Source organism: Stegodyphus dumicola, chromosome 3 (genome assembly GCF_044657685.1).
Source record: "Stegodyphus dumicola isolate Sdum_Otavi_A_Nest chromosome 3, ASM4465768v1".
Lineage (NCBI taxonomy): Eukaryota > Metazoa > Arthropoda > Arachnida > Araneae > Eresidae > Stegodyphus > Stegodyphus dumicola.
The window spans coordinates 211,672,123-211,693,758 of NC_140770.1; the positions used below are offsets into that span (position 1 = coordinate 211,672,123).

General features: G+C 32.7%; 1 protein-coding gene across 2 annotated transcripts in view; it reads left to right on the forward strand.

Moving 5' to 3' along the window:
• Nucleotides 1–21,636, forward strand: part of Nup205 (nuclear pore complex protein Nup205) — a 205,957-nt gene that overhangs the window by 137,081 nt on the left and 47,240 nt on the right. For both annotated transcript variants that reach the window (XM_085813835.1, XM_085813834.1), the window contains exons 19-22: nucleotides 1,820–1,940; nucleotides 2,067–2,139; nucleotides 2,642–2,794; nucleotides 11,843–12,082. In XM_085813835.1, the coding sequence (XP_085669961.1) occupies nucleotides 1,820–1,940; nucleotides 2,067–2,139; nucleotides 2,642–2,794; nucleotides 11,843–12,082 (587 nt within the window). The remainder of the gene's footprint in view (nucleotides 1–1,819; nucleotides 1,941–2,066; nucleotides 2,140–2,641; nucleotides 2,795–11,842; nucleotides 12,083–21,636) is intronic.

Genomic DNA, 21,636 nt, shown 5'->3' on the forward strand with positions numbered 1-21,636 from the left:
AACACTACAATACGTTTAATTTATCAAGAGGATTAAAACCTCTGGCCTGGAAGGCAAAGTAGCAACTGCGTAACTTCTAAGGTAAGCGGCCTGCTTCGAACTCACGGCTTCCTCTCTTCTGCTTGGCAAAAAGGCCACACTTAAATACTTGGCGTTCGCCAGACAACTTTGCATAAACTCCTTCACGCTTATAATTCTGGCCGGAAGTAGAAAATAAGAAGTGATAGTAAAGATTTAAAATAAAATAAACGTTAGTAAAACTTAAGATCCTTACAAGGTAACTTACTTAGGTACGAAAACATGCTCCATCTCAAGTGCTTGGTATACAACAATGTTGCAGAATTACATTATTCCAGATTGCAGCAATGAAATGTTTTTAATGACACTGTGTATATGCAAGATGGTGCTCCTCGACTCTTTGTGGGAAATTTTATTCCTTATCCCTTAGTTTTTGTATTAAGTTTGTACTCTCAGTAACACAATCATTTTCCCTTTTGTATAAATGCTAGATTTGGTCACTGAAGAAATTCTGTATTTGATATTTTCTAAAATGATTTTTTAAACAGTTTATTGAAGGCTGTATAAATTATCGAAACTAGGAATTCCTATGCTTCGATTGCTGCACTGCTCGAACATGATAATTTTATTAAAATACCATTCTGAAAACAAAAATTGTCTTACATATACAACTACTAATTAAAAAGCTTGTTGAGACAGTTAACTGCACAGCATTTAAATTTACTTTAAAAGAAAACATTTGCTTTGTATGTCAAGACATAATATTTAGATAATTTAATTACATTCTCTGTACTTTCCCTCTTCAACAGTAGAAGTAAGATTGTAAGTACAGTAGAAGCAGTTTGTACAGTAGAAGTAAGATTGTAAGAAAAATGCTGATATGTATTTATTTTGAATATGAATGAAGTGTGAGTTTTGTTAGTTTCAAGAAAGTGTAAGCATCAGATGTTAAATTGGATAAATTGCATTCATTAGCTGTAAACGTTTTATATGCAATTTTAAACACAAGTTTGATCAAAAGCGGGTTTAAAAGTACTGGGTGTTTTGCTTAACAATCCTTCCTTCAAAATTAATCACAATTTGTGCTATATTCTGTGTCTAAAAATTATATGCAGTTTATGTCATACTTTGTTAGAATTTTGAATCATTGGATAAAGGAAGCTGGAAATGACTTCTTGTGATATTCAGGCACAGTAAATGCTGCATTTTATATTAATGTCCTTTTTGGTAGCATCTTTTCATTATCCTAGATTACTTTCTGTTGTTGTTGCAGTTTAATAACTAAATTATATTTTATATAAGAGAGCATGAATTTTTGTAAGAAAATATTGAAAGCCTTATCACGAATATCACTACTTTTCATTTCATGATGTCAAAAGTCTCATAGAAACAGCCAGTCATCTTTTTAAATGGAATACCAAGAAAAATTCAGTTGATTTTTTAGGTTACTCTTCATTGGACTATTGTATTGGACAATTTTATTTCTTGAAACTGTATGAACATGTATTTTAATAATGCATTTAGTCTTAAATACTGCAGTTACAAAATTTGAATAATGTTATCTATTATTTATTCTAAATCTAATTCCTATAATCTAATACCTATTATCTATTCTAATGTTATCTATTATTTATTTTAAAGGCAACAATTTTTTGTTTTTATATTATTTACTACATTCTTAAACAGAAAAAGTAGAAAAACGTTTATGCTGGTTAGTCATCTCCAATATTATCCATGCAAAAAAGTTTCTTAATCTTATTGTTTTAACTTTGCACATTTTATTTATGTTTTCTCATTTTAGGTATGTCACGTATAATGCTTTTATACCTCAGCACAGCTTATATTCCATAAGTATATTATATGCCTTGTGCTCATCTATTCATATAGCCCAACATCTAGTCAGGGTTTTCGACAGCAATATAGTAAGTTCTAAAAATAGACAAAAGTATTGTCACTGGATCTTTGTTATGCTACTTAAAACAATTGTTTTAATCTGAATTAACTAGCAGTTGCAGGTAGTGAATTTTAAAATAATATTTTATTTCCAGAATGAAAGTGAAACTTTATTAAAAGGCTTTGTTGAAATACTTGAAATTGATGTTCCTGCTGATGATTATGAAGGTTAGTTTTTAATCGCATGATAATTTCATAAAAATGTTATTCTATCTTAAGGGCATCCTGATCAAAATGGAATGCTTTCTAATATTATGAATGGCATTTCAAGGTATATGTAATATTTAACTGTAGAAATTATTATTTTTAAAAGATTATTTATAATCATGTTTATGTTAGGGAAAAGATATATTAAATGTAATTGATCTGTATATTTGAATGTTTATTCATGCCCAGCATATATTTGAATGCAGATGTAATTTTTTTTAATTAAATATTTCTTGACAGTGATATTTTTATTTTGCATATACTTAAAACATTAAAAAGTTTAATGGTTAATTATTTATATGCCCTGTTTTAGCTATAATTTTCAATAGTCTTAAATAGGGACTATATATTTTTATTTTAAAAAGTAATATTGACATGCATTCTTTGTTTGAAAATGATGTAACTTTTGAATTAGTGGAATTTTTTTTTGGTCAATTATCAAAAATTTATGCATGTTTTGTAGATGACAAAACCTTGCAAGCCAGAAGTAAAGCTCAGGAACAATTACTACAACTGCTTTTGAAGTGCCTGAAACATCCTGGTCCAAATCTTTCACATTATTTGCTAGGTTTTAATTTGCGAAAACCTATTGCACAAACAGAAATCCAAGAGCCTGGTAAGAACTGTTAATGTTGGCTTATTTTTTTCTTTGTACGTGTAACCTGTGTACAATAGAAATAATTTTCTGAATAGTGTTTTTATATCATTAAGCAAATATTAGTATTAACCACTTGTAGATCCCCCCAAAAAACCTCTTTCCCCTCCTCTAAATCCACTCAAAGTTTTATTAATATTTAACAGGGAGAATGCAAGATCTCATATTCGTTTGTTGGTTTTACTTGAACTCTACAAAATGATAGAACCTTGTATTGAATATCTGGGGGAGTAAGTGACTTACATATTATTTAATTTCTATACCTTCACTGATTTCCCCAAATGGCCTTACAGTAAAGTCCTGGTAAGAAACTGAAAATCAGTTCAAATTCCAAGTAATTTAAAAGTCATTAAAATTCCACATTGCAGTATTTCTAACTTCGAAATTTGTGATAGCAGTTTCTCGGGTGTTTCCATTGTTTTGCCTATCTTAGTATTTCTAAATTTAAGAGCACATTTCAATTCCTTAGTTATTATTATTTTTAGTAGTAGCACTTGAACATACAATTCATTGACTAGAGTGTGACAAGTATATTCGGAACAAACACATGGAAAGAACAGAATGAAAAAATTTAAAACATAAATTGGTCAGAAGGAAAAGTCAAACAGTTTAAAGCCCCATTCACAAGAGCAGATTCGACCGACAGCGGAAATCGGTTCTTCCAATGTGTCCCATTCACGTGGGAACAAGCATTAACTGCCTCGCCGAATTGAAGGTAGAACTTGGTTGAATGTTCCTTACCTTTCAGGAGCAGGGCAAATGGGGAGATTTCCCGTACTATACTGCACGGTTCACTTAATTTTAGTTACTGCTCGCTGGACTGTTAACGAAACAATCGCGCTGATAGATGTCTAGTTGTGTTAGCATCCTCCCCAAAATTAGATAGAACTGTACAAGATACGGAAATTATAAACAAATACAGACAAGGTTATCTGATGCTAGCTATTCCAGACATATCATTCAAATTAAAACTGAAATTAAGTGCATATTGGCTTCACTGCGACAAGGGACTCAGTACCTTTTGAATGATTTTTTTTAAAAAAAAAAAATTAAGCATTTTCATCTACTTTTCATGAATATTATTAAATAGTTTTAAGACAAAATAATTTTAAGCTGAAAAAAAGTTTTTGCTAGTAATTTTTTTAATTAAAATTTTTGAAGAAAAATTTTACAATTAAAATGTCTTTCTTCTCCTACAATTTTCAATGTCTTCCCCCAGTTTTTTTATTGTATTTATTAGAGTATTTTAATAACTTCAAGGAATGATTTTGCAATTAATGATCTAAAATCTTTAAAACAAATATGATCTCGGTCGCATTTTCATTTCAAATAATTTTTCTTTTCAGTATTTTGCAAAACCCATCCTTGTTTCTATAAAGTATATAATTTTAAATAAGTAGTAAATAATAAATAATTTAATCCATACCCGTATATGTTTTAAGACTTTAAGTAAAAGGATTTATCGAAAAAAATGCAAAAGGTTTCTCAGTTTGGATTTGCAGTTTAAAGAATACAAACTGTCTAAATAGACATTTAATCATTTCAAATCCTTAAAATTTTATTACTGAATTTCAATACACACATATATATATATATAAATCAAACCTAGTACTATTTATTCAATTGGTGAATATAAACATGAATTACAAACCTTTTTTTAAAACCTTATGTGGCCAGAAAAATTGCAAAAAATCATAAAATGCAAGGAGAATTTTTCTTTACCTGTTTTTGTTTTATAAAACACGTTCAAAACAATTTTAATACATTAATTAATTATAATATTGTTCCGTGCATGCAGGTTTGTAATAGATTGATAATAGTTCATAAATGATTGTCATTGCACTCAAATCCGATGATAGCTTAATTAAATTTATTTTATCAACAGAAACACTTCAAATTTTCCACAGAAATACTTGTACAAGTGTTTAGAATATCACTAAGTATAGCCCACCAGCGGCCGAGCGGTAAAGTCGCTGAACACTGGTAGTTTGGTTCGAGGTTCAAATCCTGCAAACAGTCTGGCTGCATGGATTTTTTCATGGTTTTCCCCACGTGTAGCGTGTATATGAGCCAGTTTCCCTTAGAAAGTCCTCCACGAAGGCATCCCCCCTTAGGCAGATAGCCCTAGTGTGCTTTGCCGTAATCTCAATACACCATCACTAAGTATAATCAGTAGTTATGCTTCAATCTAATAAGAAAGTTAAACACAACGGAATGCAAAACGCATCTTAAGAGAAAGTTAACTCAGAAATATCTCCAATCTCGTTTTGTTGAACTAACAACTGGCAGCAATAACAACTTATATAGTATAAATAATGTCATAAAAATAGTGTGGTATAATGAGATTATTACTTTGAAACCGATGTTTCAAACTGATGCCCAAGAAGAACCAATATTTCCCATTCTACTTCATTGCATATCTTTTAAAAAAGTAAAAACAAATCATCCAATTAATTTCCTTTATCACTTTTTTTAAATGCGAAAAGTATATAAGCTGTGAAAATGTCGGAAGTTTGTAACCGATATATTTTTAGATATGAAATTTAAAAATTAATGTGCGTCAAAATGTCTAAAAATATGAACGATTTTCAAAAATTCTCCCAAAATATTTTTTTAAAAAATTACGCTAAAAATTTCATTTATTTTTTTTTCTCCACAGTGTGTTATGGTGCAAACTATAATATTCTGAGATTCTCAGTTTATTTGTTAATATTTGCAAAAAAATCGTTTCAACTTTAAATTTGAAAAAAATCTAATCCTCTGAAAATCAAAAGCGTGACACCACATCCACAAGCAGTGTACGTACAAAGTTTGAGTTCTATATCTTATCGGGAAGCAGTTTAAAAATCCATTACCATCTTTTAACCATAGCGACAAGCACCAAGAGTGAACTAAATAACAGCTTATAAAATAATAATAATTAAAAAGCATATATTTTTCAGGAACCATTACGAAAGTTCAGGTACCAGTTCCAAAAGTATAGATTACAAAATTAACAACACTAAACAATGGTAAAAATGTGTAAACAGTATTAGAAATCGGTCAATTCAGAGACGGGATTGTTCACGGAGGCTTAGGTATAAAGAAAAGGAAGACTGCGGTCTTCTGAATGGGTCCTAAAGATGAAACTCTTTCATGTCTCCTTTTTCTCCTCTTGCTAACAGCAGCTGTGCGAAGGAGCATTGCATGTGAATGGGTCTTTAAGATCGTGAAGCCTCTCTCTTGCCAGCCAGTATCTATCATATAGATGTCCAGTCACTTTAGGGCATTCCTTAAGATGAGAAGCATCAGTAGCAGTGTCTCTTCCACATAATATACAGTTAGTGTGCAAAAAGATGCCAAATCTAAATAAATGACCCACAAGGCAATCATGTCCAGTCTCTAACCGAAAGAGTGGACCAGCGATTTGTCTTAGGGCAGCAGGTATTTTTAAAATAGAATCCTTGCAACGCTTTTCTTTAATTTGCTTTGTTTGCCTGGATCAAAAGTCATTATTCATGCGTTCTTTTATTACTCACACTACGGTAGAATAAGGGATAGGATTTAATGGAATCTGTAGGATTTTGGTTCCTCTTTCAGCTAAAAAGTTGGCCATTTCATTACCAAATATTGCACATTGAGCCGGAACCATTGTAAAATAACTTTTTTATGTAAGGTTTGTTACATACTTAAATTAGATAAACAGTCTTTAATACTTCATGAGTTGGCAGATTTCAAAGAGATAATAACCTGTATTGCAGAAATGGAATCTGACAAAATAACAGCATTATCAAAACTCTCACAACTAGTAAGCAGTTGTTGAGAAGCTAACCTAATGGCCTCCACCTCTCCATCAAATGAAATGGTACAGGGGCCAAGAGATGAATAGAATGCAAACAAGTCAGAGAAGACACCAGCTCCTGTATTTCCATTCTGAGACAGGCAGGATCCACCCGTATATGTATGCAACTAGTCTTGACCAGGATAGTTGTTATGTATAGTCTTCAGAGCAATAGCTCTCAAGTCCAGTTCTCTTGTAATTTTCTTATGCACGGGTTGGATCAAGTATACTCCACCCTCCAAACAACTAACACACCAAGGGTCTAATTGATTTGAAAAATTTCAGCAGCAGGAAGGATATCGAGTCTCTCTTTTACTATCAGGATTATCTAGATAGGACCTGTCTGTGTTTTTAATCTCTTTCCCTCTCTTTTTTCTTAATGTCATAATTTCTTCAGTAGATGTTACCTGGAAGATGATTTAATTTTTCATAAAGACACAGGGCCTTTTCCTGAATAATCTCTTCTATTGGTCTGTTATCTGTAACCAATAACATAGCCTGAATTGGAGTGATTTTAACTGTCCCAGTAATCAGTCTCAGGACTTAATTTTAAGCAGCTTCCAATTTATTCATTATCTCTTTATTTCATGTTATAAGAGGCTCGCAGCAATAAATTAAAATAGGTCTAATAGATTTTAAAGGTTAAATTAAGAGCATATCTGCTGCATCCTCATCTCACACCTGCAAGTCTCTTGAAAGTACATCCCTTAGTTATTATTATTTGGATGTTCTAACTTTATTTATGAATGTTCTAAATTAGGATTGTAATCTATTTTCACTTAAACACCTTGACAGCCCATTTTCATAAACAGTATTATCCTTTATATCAGCCAGCAAAATGTTTGCCATTGATACTGCTGCTTTTCTTTCCAGTTCGTATGCTGTAACTCTTGAGCAGATAGGCTAATCCTGGAACATTCTGATATCCACTAAAATTACACAGAAAAAGACCAAGGATTTTCTGGTTTTTAAAATTTGCTCCTTTTTTCGGAGAGAAAAAAAAAAGTTCTTTGTCATTATAAAAACTTTTGATCAAGTCTTGCAATGTTGATGGAAGTGCCTTTTACCACTTTTAAATTTTTTCATTATACCCCTATAGTTTCAAATTCATACCCTAAGTTCAGAAGCATTGATTTATAAGATGAAGTACAAATAATTTAAATATTTCAGTATGTAAGAGCTTTATTTCATGCTTTTTTTTTTTTTCATATCTTAAGCTCAAAGCTTATGTTTTTCCCCTCATGTTTTCATAACCTGGCAAATGAAAATTCAAGAATCTTGACAACAGATTTAATGCCTGAAGTAAATCTTAAAAATTGTACCCCCATATGCTCTTTATTTTATAACTTGCATAAATATTTAATTTGTTGTATTTTAGTGTTGGGGTTCCAATATTTTTTAACTGAGCTAAATTTATCTCATTTACTTCACCCTCATCATGTTCATATGCAGAATAGCTTTGGGCTTAAATGCTTTTAGTATCAATTCTATATTTTAGTCTAATGCAATTAAATTTCAGAGTTTGAATGAAAAATATGTCCTGTAATCTAGAGATTAAGCATAATGGTTTAAGTAGTGAAATTACTTTAAATTATAAGTACTTTAAAAATATTGGATCTTCATAGTATTTTATGAAAATTTCTTGTAAATTGATCTTATTACTGTAGATGCTAAGATACAGGTTTTGTTAATCTGTATCTTCAAAATTATAGGGAAATTATGCTGTTTAGTTTATTAATAATTATTTTAGCTCAAAATGCTAAATGTTTTTTAATTTAAAGAATGCTGTTTAAATTCTCTATTAATAACAAATGTTCGTGTGTGTCAAATATGTGTGCTATGTTACATGCCTTATATAATGGGCATTACCATATTTCAAATTGGCGAATATAACCTTTCAAGACTTTGCTCCAGAAAATCCACCACCGTCATGCATCAAGTTTCAGTCTCTTCATAGGTTCAGCAGTAGCTGAGCGGCTGGAAAAATTTTGCTGCAACATGCCCTCCCCCCCTTTTTTTTTGCTTAATAATTTAATGCCTTAAATTACATTATGTGTTGAATAATTTTAAGCAGTTTGAAACTGCTTGGAGTACTTATCATCAAATTATGGAATAGAGAAACAAATAACTCTGTTTCTGCCACTTGTATTTGCAAATTATAATTTTATGTGCTTTTCAAAATTTTGTCTTCAACTGCTTTAATGATAGATAGGTCAAAATATCTTAAGTTGCAGATTTTAGTAAAAATAGAGATAGTGGTTGTTGAGAAAACAGAAAAAATGTTGAGCATTTGCAATATAGTGCTCAGCCATGAGATTCTTCAAATCTGTTTTAATAACCTTCCTTATATTAGTAAATTGCATTAGGAAGAAGCGATGACTATCTTGCTGATCTAGTTTGTATCTTGTGACTTAATTAATGGCTTAAAGCTAGATTTGATTACCTTATGTTGGGCTTTACGTTAATTATATGAGAAAATTAAACTCCTTTTTTATCCCCCCTCCAAAAAAAAAAAAAAAAAAAAAAAAAAAAAAAAACATTGTAATGAGCTAGCAAGTTATTTTTTAATCATTTCTGATATCAACCTGGTTTACCCCCCTTTCCCAAAGCATGCTTTGCTCTGTTTCATTCTGTTCAGAGGAGTGCATATGGATTAAAAACAAAAATTGCTACTTGAGTTTTTCAAATTAATGCATTATTCTTCATTTGTTAAAATAATGAAGTCTTCTAATTTTTTTTTCGGGATTTTCCTTGTGTGTAATGTGAACACACACCAATTTACCTTAAAAAATTCTTCCGTGAAGGCATTCCTCTTTGAGGCAGATAGCCTTCATGTTTTCTGCCATGATCAGATAAACCAAACTTTACATTATTTTAAAACCCAAATCCTCTTCTTTCATTTTAAATGTACTGATGTTCAAATAAATCCATTGACAATTATAATGGGGGTGGCTAGATTTCAAAGCAGTAGAAAATATTTGATTTCCATCTTATAAAAGAGTATTGAGTGCATCATATAAAAGTTTAAAATTTGTGCATTGTAAGAACATATTTTCTTAAATATAGTGAATGAGTAACAAGAACTATTAATTTGTACTTACTCTTTAGCTACTTATACTAGTCATAGATACACTAGTCATAGATGGGCGATCCATAAAGCCCCAGTGCTGCACATCTCTGTACAAGTTAGGCACAAGACTTTGCTTGGAAAATGCTTCTACCAACATGGAAAGGGTTATAAATCTTTACAGATGGGTCTAAGTATTCAAACCAAGTCGGAGCAGCTTAATGCAATTTTTCTAGAAAATCAGAAAAATCCACTCAAAGTGCTTTAGTCTCAGAAATCACGCCTTATATTTCAAGCTGAATATCTAGCTCTAAACAAGCAGTTCTCTCGGCTTATAGCACTGATCTCTCTCCCATCATCTACACAGACAGCATGATCATACTACAGAGTCTAAATAAGAAAGGTTCCATCATCCTTCATCTTTCCTCCCTGAAGGAAGTGCTAGGTTCCTTCACCACTAACAGGCAAATCTCGGTTAACTTGGTACGAGAGTATCAGGGAATGAGGATAAATGAAAGAGCAGATAGTCTTGCAAAACCAAGCCACAGAGCATATCAAAATCGGCATACCATGCTCAAAAGAGGCCATGGAACATAAGATCTTCCCAGGTTACCTAGAGCTCTGGCAGGTGAGGTGGGACACTTGGACACAGGCAGGCACGTTCTCTTTCTGGAAGTCTCCACAGGTCAGCTCAAGATTGACTTCTTTCTCCAACAAATCTTTACCAACCATGGGAGATTTCCGAGTTACCTCATACAGTTCTTCCATCAGGATGCAACCGGCGATACTCGACTTATCTAGCAGATGTGGCCCATTAAATCAGACTTGTGGCACCACTCAGATCTCGACATTTCGGGTCTCTTCGCTGTTCCAGCCTTAGGGCTCTCCCTCAGGACTTCTACAGTCAGAAAGCAGCATGCAAGATCATAACACATTTCCATGATGCAAACAACTTTTTAAAAGCAAACTAGCCAGGTCCCAGACCTGATGACTGTAATAGGCAGCAAGTCTGCCCGTAAAAAATTTCTCAATTTCTTACTACTACCTAAATTGTTTGCTTGTATCTGTACTAACAAAAAAAAAAAAAAAAAAAAAAGATAGGCGACCCCACAAAGTAAATATCTAATATTACACGAGGTTTTGAATAAACTTGATTGAAAAGACAAAGGACCAAAGATTGCTAGCTCAGCAACCAGGATAATATGATTGACCTGTAGTGCCCTGGAGATGAAGCAAGCAAAGTAGTTATTATTACTCTTTAGTAATTAAAAGTGCAAAATTGTTAGTATAATTTGAAGTTAATTTGTTTTTAAAACAATTTTACCATTTTTAAAATGATATAAATTTGTAATTCCTAAATTCTAGTGTGTAATTCTTGCTGACATGAAGTCTGACTGTCCTTGTCATGGCATGTTAGTAATATAATCCATATTTGGTTCTTTGTGGTTTATATCATTTTTCCCATGTGTAATGTAAATACAAGCGAGCTTCTAATTGAAAAGCATCATCCCTCCTTTTAGGCAGATTGCTGTCAAATGACATTTCATTATTAGTTAATGTAATTAGAATTGTAGTCATTTATTATTGATACCAATTAAACTAGTAATTATAGTCTTCTATCTCAAATTGAAATTTTGTTATTATTCTCAGTTTAAAACCTGTTTGTAATAGTTCTCAGTTTAAACATCTGAGCAGCCAGGGTTTTCTCTTAACCAGGGTTTTTTTGTGTTTTTGCAAGAAAGCACAAATTTCCCAAAACTACTATAAGAACAAATTATTTTTTTTATTTTAATGTAAAATCTCTCCTGGTGTTTCATACCTGGATTTGTGTGCTTTTGATATATTGCGTTAATTTCTGTGACATATTTTAATATGTGCATATGTATATGTTCTTACAGATATCACAAAAAATATTCTAGGCCGTATATATTTCTCAATATTTGCCTTGCCGCTTAGAGGGTTAAAAATTGTTTAGTAATTAACTTTGTTACTTTTATATATACTAATTAAATTTTCTTTTTTTTATTGATATCACTTAGATTTCACATCTAAAATAAGTATGTCCAGTTTCTTTTATGATTTTGCTTACATTTTTAATTCTGAAAATTTGCATTAATTTTAGGTGTGATGGGATCAAAGCGAACTTGCTTGCATGCTGTTTTGTCATTCTTAGATTATGGAAGTTACTCGGGAAATTATCCTTCAAATATATACAATTCACCACATTCTGCTGAACTAGCTTACCAATTGATTTATGTGCTTTGTACAAATAAAGATACATCTGGTCCTACTTTACGATATTTGAGATCTACCCATGACTTTCTGTTCCGTCATCTGCAGTTTTTACCATTTAAACCAACAGGTGAGTTTTTTGTTTTAGTTCATATTGAACTTTTGCAAATTGTAATTTTACGTGGCTTTCAAAAATTTTTGCTTAACTGATTGAGTGACAGAGCAATTAAATTAAGAGGACAAAATATCTTACAATATATATTTTTATTATAAGACAAAGAATGAAATGCAGATGTGTGTCATAATTTTTAGAGTGTTAATAAATATAACAAAACAATAAACTTTGCATAAATTTTGCTTAAAACATAAAAATTATATTTCAAAAGGTTTTATTTGCCCTTTCTTCTCATTTAGTTTAAAGTTTCAAAGTTAAAAAAATCATGTAAATAATATTTTTGTTGAAGATAAAATGGGAAAGTGTCTGGGCATTAGTATGTTGAGTTTTAAATCATAACTTGCCTGGCTATTAATAAGTGAAGTTTAAAATCAGAACCATTAACTAAGGTAGATTTTGAAAGAAGTCAGAACTTAGCAATCTTAGTTTATCAACTAAAATTGTATCCAGGATTATTTTAGAAAAGTAGAAAACAAGTATTTGATCAATAAAGAGGAATGAAACAAAAAATATAATATGTATTTCTTTTTTCAGGTTTATATTATTCTGTGATAACATTATTTTCTGAATGTTATATCAATACATCAGTTGTTAAATGTTGCTAATGTTCAAATGTCCAATTTGTTGTAATATTGTTTTGCTAATATATTGAATTTAAATTTTTATTCTGTGTTATTAGGATTTTGTTTGTAATATGCATGATTTCAAATCTATAACTAATTTGTAACTCTTGGGGTATTTATATTTTTGGGGTTGTGGCTTAATATTCAGTTTTAAAATTTCACATCAAGGAACATAAAGCTTATGCTTGAAAAAAATATTGTAAATCATTGATTGAAAATTATACTTTCAGATTTCTCTCTCTCTCTCTTTTTTCCCCTCCAAATTGAAAGTCTGGTTAATAACTTAAACTCATAACTTTTATCAATCTTTGCCTTGACAGGGTTCATAGTGGTCCTCATAAGTGCTTATAAGTCCTTATATTTGAAAATAAAATATAAAGGCCCTTATAGGTGCTTACTTTTTCTTTAAAGCCCTTATTTTTTTGTTTTTAGTGCTTATTTTTTGTTTTTAGTGCTTTTTTTTTTTTTAAATGAACGCGCAATTTTTCCCCGTACCAAAGCTGAAACTAAATAAACAACTTTTCTTCCCAATATGGAACGTCAGTATTAACTTAACCTTTGGTGTGCACGGAGAGTACAGACAGGTGCCCGTTATTCTGTTGGTCAAAGAATTGCGAAAGCAGTAGAAAATTATGGTACATTCGGCCTTCCTTTCCTCCCACCCAAATACTACACACGTTTGAATTTCTATCAAGATCTTAATAATTTGCATTCTCGTTCCGCTTGGTCAGTTCATATTCGTGTTTATTATGACCGTTATGCTTATATTATGAGCATATGTATGAATGTTTATAATAACACAATTGCAGTAACTGCTGAAGTATAGGAAACTTCTAAAAATGGTTGTGTTTTAACACAGATTAGCTTTCTAAGGAATAATATTCGGAATGGCTTAAATAAAGGGAAAATATTCGAATAGTCAAAATAATTTCATTTTTTTTGGCCAATACATTATACAGTACGAAGGTTGGGAAGTTCTCACCTTTCTCCGCAAAATCTCGAATATTGAAATTGTTACAGTTCGCTGCAAAACAAACAATGGACTCTTTTTTTTTTTTTTTTTTTTTTTTTTTTTTTTTTGTCACTTTCCAATCTGGATTGAATAGGACTAAAAGTTTTGCAGTCTACCAACCCAAGTGAAGAATGATTCTGTTCCGGAAATTTAACGCAGTCTGTTGAAAATTAGAGTGAAAAACACCCCAGATTGGTAAGTCTCTTTCTTTTCCTTTATTTAGTTCTTTATTCTCCCAATACCGGCAGCTGTTGAATCCGATTGCGTAATATCATGTGGGGAAGAATTACGGCGCACGTACTGCGCAATAACGTTTGCCATATTTTGCAGAGAATTAATTTTGATGTTCGGTCCGAGATTTGTTTTGAACACTTAAGAGAGTTTTACTGTGCTTGCAAAGCACAATAGTTTTCTGTTCCGTTGGTTTATTTTTATATGATTCACATATTGAAATGTCAAAAGCATTTATTTAGCGAAAAAATCTAAAGAACAGCTCCGCTCCTCTTTTCAAGTTACGCTCGACTGTCCGAATATTCACCAATTTTCAAGTATGCGGGTAGTTAAGCTTTTACTGTGGAAGGATGACTGCATGAAGCAAATTTCTGTCTTCTGATTTCAGAAATGTTCCTCTTTTTTACTTAAATTACTTTGCTTGCAATATCTGTTGAGGGAAATCTGATATACGATGAAAATTTAGAAAATGTTCAGAATTTAGATTTAAATTAGTTAAATAGCAATATGAGTGCAAAAATAAATTGTATTTATTATTAAGTTCCAATCGAATAGAATAAATCTGCCTTATTATTATTTATTTACTCTATTTTGAACTGAAGTTTCATCATTAAATCTTGTAATATAGTTTAGTTCAGCATAGATTTTTTTCTCTCATTGTAAACTAGTTCTGTAAATTGAACTGTTATTTAAAATTTAAAAAAAGTAATTATTTTTCATGGTTGAGGTAATGCTTATTCTCTCTTAATAAATACTGCACTTCTCATATTTTAAATTACGAGTCTAAAGGTTATGCAGTTGTGTATAATGTAATTAGACAGGTGCTTATTTTTTTTCTTAAAAGTGCTGGAAAAGTGCTTATAGGTGCTTATTTTTTTAACTAAAATGTGGCTATGAACCCTGCTTGAGACAGTTTGATATTCAGTTTTAATTTTTCACTTAAATGCCAGTAGATGTTTCTTTTATCTTTTTGGTATTTTTATAGCACTTGAGTATTTTTCTATATTTGTGCCTCAGCATATGATTTTGAGTTTCATTTTCTTGTTAGCAGTTGAAAAAGAAGATAAAGTTAGAACTCTCTCTGAAATATCTAAATGGAAGAGAAACTTGGTAACTTAAAGTTTAAAATTAAGTGAAAAAAAATTTTTTTTACCTCACTTTAAATTGTGAATTATGTCTGGCCAATTTTTACTTACAATACTCCAGTTCTGTGTATTTTTTACTTGTTTCACTTGCATTTCATATTATAATATATAGCATAATTTCCATATTTAAAATTCTCCATTTTCTCCATGGATTATGATTTTCTAATGCATTTGGGAAATATATATTTTCTTGGACTGGAATAAATTGTGCCAAAGAGAAAATAAAAGGGGAGAAGTTGATACTTTTTAAAAAAAAAAAGTAGTTAATCTCTCTCTCTCTCTTTCTTTTTTTTCTCTCTCTCTCTTTTTTTTTTTTTTTTTAATGGTAAATATATTTTTTTTTATTTTGAGTGATGTGTGATTTCTGTACCTGACACTTATTATCCGTATACATTCCATTCATATAATTGATAAGTAGATTTTTATATTATTTTTAATCTATATAAGTATTTGTCTGTGTCGGTTTCTACTTTTTGTAGAAGGATTTTAAAAAAATTATTCATTTTGTATTTTATTGCAATTTTTTATAAATACATATCTTGTATAGCTTTTATTTTGTGAATAATTATTGTGCGTTTTCATGTTTAATTTTTATTTATTTATTTTTGCAATGCAGTTTTGTGACATACTTCTTAATATTTTATAAATAGCACAGGTAGAATTGAAGCTATTTGTTGTGAAATTAGTGACGTTTGCCAATTTCAGTTTAGAAGTTTCAGATGTGGATTCCTGTGAATCTAGAACCATGTGGAATAATTTTTTAGAATACAGCAGTAGCTGCATTGCTTTTTGCTCTCCTTTGTTTATGAGGTTGAAATAAAGGGCCTGAGAAAACCATACAGCAAGTTTATAGGTTGGAGGGTTTTTTTTTTTTTTTTGTTTTTTTTGTTTTTTGTTTTTGTTTTGTGCTCAGTGAGTGAGTTAGTAATATCACTGCATCTTTTAAACTTTGAAGGTGCAAATTTTCATCCATGTGGTGCTACATATATTTTTTAGAAAACTCTAAATCTGATAAGTTTTGTTCAGTAAGTTTGTTTTGGCTTTATTCATTTGAAATAACTGTAACTTTTTGAAGCCACAATAAAGGCAAAGTTTTCTTTATCAAACCTGCTTACTGCACACATTTTAAATTAAAATGCTTTGATAAATATTGATAAATATAACTAAACAATGCAATATGTTTGTTGTAAGCAAAGAAATTCCAGGTATTCAATTTCTTGAATTTGAATTTAATTGTTTCTTAATTACAAAACTCAGGGTTGACTTGTATAAATTATGCATCATATCCAGTGTTGTAGAATGATTAGAGCATCATTTCATATCCTTAAATAAAAGAATTATACATATAAATGTAAAAGAAAAAATATATAAATGAAAATTATAATTGAAATTGGCAATAACCCCTTAAATCCTCGTTTTAATTTGGGTATGGTATTTTCCCTGTCTACTCTTTCCCTCTCTAAAAATAGTAATAACCCTTTCTGGACTGTGTCATTTCTAGATTAATCCATTGCATGACTTTTATGTAAGGATGATAATGTGGCCAATGCAAACCAAAACCTTTCTCTTGTTAAACTTCCATATTAAAATAACTATACACTTTGCTTCTGCTGCTCTGTAAAAATAGACTGCTGCTTGCTGTTTTCTTCCTATTGAAACATCAAAAATGTAAATACACTGGTGTGCAAAAAGTAAGGACGAGATGGTTTTTTCAATATAACTTTGTACAAAAGCTTTCCAAATCAACACATTTAATACTGTAAGATCCCCAATACGTAAGGACATGAGTAATGTAAGCAACACTTACTAAAAGAGAAACCAGAGGGATAAAAATAAGCTTTATTGAAAAAGTAGCATGGAGCGCAATGCGACTGAAGGCCGAAACATCCCTGTGATGGGTGTCCAGCAAGAAACATCCGGTCTTTAATAGCGGATATGATCTCCCCTGACTGCTAGGCAGGTTTCATAGAGTCTGCCCATGCTGAGAATGAGGGTGTCAATGAGTTGTTGAGGCATTGCTGCCCATTCGTCTTGCAGCGCCAATCGAAGCTCCGGAATCGTTACTGGTGGTAAGGTACGAGCTGCCAAGCGTCTGCCTAGAAAATCCCATACATGCTTGATGGGATTGAGATCCGGAGATCATGCCGGCCAATCCATACGTTCAATATCCTCACTCTCTAAGAGCTGTTCGGCAGCTACTGTGCGATGACATGGTGCATTGTCATCCATGAAAAGGAACTGCGGACCCATAGCGCCTCTAAAAAGACGCACATATGGAAGAAGAATCTCGTTACAATCTGCGTCGCAGATGTGAAGGTCTGTACGACTACCAAGCATGATGCCTCCCCAAACAAGAACATCGCCACCTCCATACCTGTCCCTTTCAATGATGTTCAAGGGATGATTGCGGCTTCCCCGCTCTCTCCAGATGAGTATGCGATGAGAATTGCTACTCAGACTGAATCTGCTCTCATCTGTTAAGAGTACTCGTCCCCGTTCATTGTCTCTCCAATTCCGGTGTTCCCGGCACCACAGAGAACGCCGATGGGCTTCCCCGATGGGCAGGCGTTAGAGGTACACACCGTACAGGGCATTGTGCAAACAGACCACCACCATGCAGTCTTCTGGCCACGGTAAAACGTGATATCGGTCGTCCAGTCGCCCGTGTCGTGTGTCTAGCGATTTCTCCCGCTGTCTGCCGCCTGTTTCATGTGGCCTGTAAGGCAATATACCGGTCATCTGCGGGTGTGATTCCTCGTGGACGACCACTACTAAACCCCCGGATAGCTGTTCCTGTAGTTTGAAATTGTCTCCAAAGTCGTGAAACAATGCTGTGAGCAATTCCGAACTCTGCAGCCACACTGTCACACTGCGGCCTTCCTCCAACTTCCCAATGATTCGACCTCAGGTAAAAGCATCCAGATGTCGTCTGAACTACATGTATTTGTGGATGCTTGCAAGGGGGCGTATGCAGCGTGCGTCTTTGTTCGATCAGTATTTAATTCTGAAGTAAAAATAAATCTCGTACGGGCGAAGTCTAGAGTATCACCTTTGAAATCTTTAAGCATTCCTCACTTAGAATTAATGGCCTGCTGTATAGGTTCTAGACTTGCAAATTCTATTATCAAGGCTCTCAGTTTGCCCGATTTAAAAGTTACCTTCTGGTCTGATTCCACCACTGCCCTTTGGTGGATAACAGAGCAAGGCAATTGGTCTGTTTTCTTCGAAAATAGGGTTAAAGAGATTCAAGAGTTGACGCGAGGTCATTCATGGAGACATGTCCCAGGGAAACTGAATATTGCCGACTTGTTATCGCGCAGATGTTTTGTGAAGAAGGTGCTTCGGTCTAGATGGTGGGAAGGCCCTTTGTGGTTGCGAGAAGGCCCTGAAAACTGGCCCACTGGTGAGATTATTTGTTTACATAAAGAAGTAGAATTGGAGAGGAAAAAGATGAAAATAGTGAATATTGATCTATCAAAAGACGCACCCCCTTGGCATCGAATCAGTGTATCCAATTATGATAAAATGATTAGAGTATTTGCATGGATATTTAGATTTGTAAATAATTGTAAAGATGGTTCCGAAAAGAATAGAAACATTGAACTTTCACAGTACGAAATTGAAAATTCTGAGAAAAATTTAATTCGTTTGGTTCAAAATTATTATCTGACTGATAAGAAATCTTATAATTTTATTGAAATGCTTATTGATGATGATGGTATTCTGAGAGTTAAAACGAGAATACTAAATAGAGATGACCATGAATCCTTTCTTTATCCAATACTGTTACCAGAAAAATGTGATTTCACTAATTTCTTAATCCAAAATGTACCATAATAAGAACTGTCATGCTGGTCTTCAGATGATGCAATGTATATTACGAGAAAGATTTTGGATAGTCAGAGCTAGAAAGGCCATTAAAAATGTCCTCTTTAACTGTATCGTTTGTAAAAGATTTAAAACTAAGGCTATGTCAAGCGAACTGACACCTCTGCCAGACCGAGTTACGGATTGTGCGCCGTTTAAAATCATAGGGATTGATTTGGCTGGACCCCTGTTTTTAAAAAATGGAGGAAAGGTGTGGATCGCGCTGTTCACGTGTGCTGTGTACCATGCCATTCACCTTGAACTCGTAAATTCTCTTTCTACTGAAGCTTTTCTTCTGGCGCTTCGACGATTTGTTGCTAGGCGCGGACGCCCTAGAATAATCTATAGTGATAACAGGACAAATTTTCGGGGTGCATCTAATGATTTATCAAAACTAAATTGGGCTAAAGTATTAAAGGAAACGGGAACTGAAAGGATAATCTGGAAATTTATTCCACCTACTGTAGCTTGGTGGGGCGGCTGGTGGGAGAGGTTGGTTCGTACAGTAAAAGAATTGCTGAAACGTACTTTAGGTAAATCAGTGTTATCATATGAAGAACTTTATACTATTATTTGTGATTGTGAAACTATAATTAATTGTAGACCCTTAACTTATGTTTCTGAAGATCTGCAAGAATTAGTACCTCCGACACCCGCCATGTTTCTTATCGAGAACAGAAATTCCAATGTTGAAGATCTTGATGAATTAAATTCATCAAGTCTTAATAAGAGATTAAAGAATAGAACTAAATTGTTAAATGATCTGAGACAACGATTTAGAAAAGAATACCTTAGTCAACTGTTTCAAAAGCATAATGAAAAACGATCTCGGGAACCTGTAGTAGGAGAAATAGTACTGATGGGGGATGATAACAGAAAACGTTTATTTTGGCCTTTAGCCCGTATTACAGAATTGGTCCCTGGACGTGATGGAAAGATTCGTACGGTTAAACTTAAGACCCGGCATGGAACAGTTATACGACCAATACAACGCATCTTTCCTCTGGAGATACAGGCTAATGACAGAAACATAATTCCTGATAAGAAACTGGGTGCAGAGGAATCTAATTCTAGTGCTGGGTGTACATTAAAAAGGGGAATTGCACCTGATAAAATGGTGATGCAACAATATTCCTCCTCTGGACGACTTGTAAAAGCTTCAAAAAGACTTGATTTTTTAAATAATGTCTGTTATGAGTTTGAGACTCAACCTGAGTCTCAAGGGGGGGAGGATGTTGTGAAATAAACTGAAGTAATAACCGGTGCGAGGCGCTCCTGTTTGTGACGTCAGCCTGCGTGCTGAGTGTTTTCGAATGTTTTGCTTGTAGACGGAACGAAAGCTGATCTCGGAAGAGTGATACTGTTTTGATGGAAATAAAGAATGGCTCATTAAGAATTTTTTATCTTTATTCATAATGCACCCAGTTAGGGTAGAGGCAGCCCGCAACCGAACGAACTGTTTTATTATATTTGATTTATATATTTTCTGTGTTCTTCGCAACACAGCCTTTACTATAACTTCCCATTTCTGTTTCCTCCTATGATAGAATTACTGAGCCTAAATTAAAATTAAATTTTATTATCTTTGACCACTAGTTCACATTTTTAGTTTGAATTTGACTGTTCTTGTTTAATTACGTCACCGTGAGCTGTAATTGACTTTGTTAGCATCAGAACATGCCTTTATGTTCTAAGTTCTTTGTCTGATATTGTAGTTACTTTCAGGTACAGTGATAATTTGCTTCACTTCTATCGGGGGGGGGGATATTTAACTTTTACCAGATCGAGTAAACCCTCATAGGTTATTTTGTAGGTTATTTCATAGGTTTCATTTATGAAAGAGAGGTTGACAAGTTAGGAGATAAAGCACACAGAAACTAGCGAGAACATTGGTTTGCATATTGAGACAAATTTCTAATTATTGTCAGAAAGGATCGATAATTAAAGAGAAGGAAATCGATATAAACTAGCCAAAATGTTTGGGAAGGCTTGTAGAGACATTAGGTATTTTCTGGTGCTTTAATGGCTTATTGGAAACTTAAAGTATATTAACTCGTTTACAACCCCTGGAACTCTACACAAAGCTGTGACATTAACTGCATTAAGCAGAGCTTGACTAACTTTCAACACTTGCCAATGGTGCCTACATCAGGCCTTTCAGGTTTGTTCCAATCAGCAAGTCTCTCTACAGACAAGCAGCAGAGGGACAACATTCAGTCTTTTGTTATGAATCATGCTGATTATGATCTCACTTCTCATTTTAACCTCTGCCGTTTGATGTAATGTGAAGACTATTTATGGCCATAAAAGTGAATCAAAACTTTAATTTTTTTCATGAAGTACTAAAAGCCACTTACCTTGTATAAGAAATCGAGGTTTCTACGTGTAATTGTATTTAGGCTTCCCACAGCCATTAGCAATTAGTTATGCTGATTTGCTTCTAGATGACCTGCCATATTTCATCAGTTTACTTATACTTGTACTATATTGTATTTTATTCATTTTTACATATTAATTATTACATTTTTCTACAATGGAATTTTTTTTTTGTAATCAGTAAGTAAGAATTCATTTTAATATAATTTCCTGAATGTAACAGAAATATATCGATAACAACACTTAATTTTTATG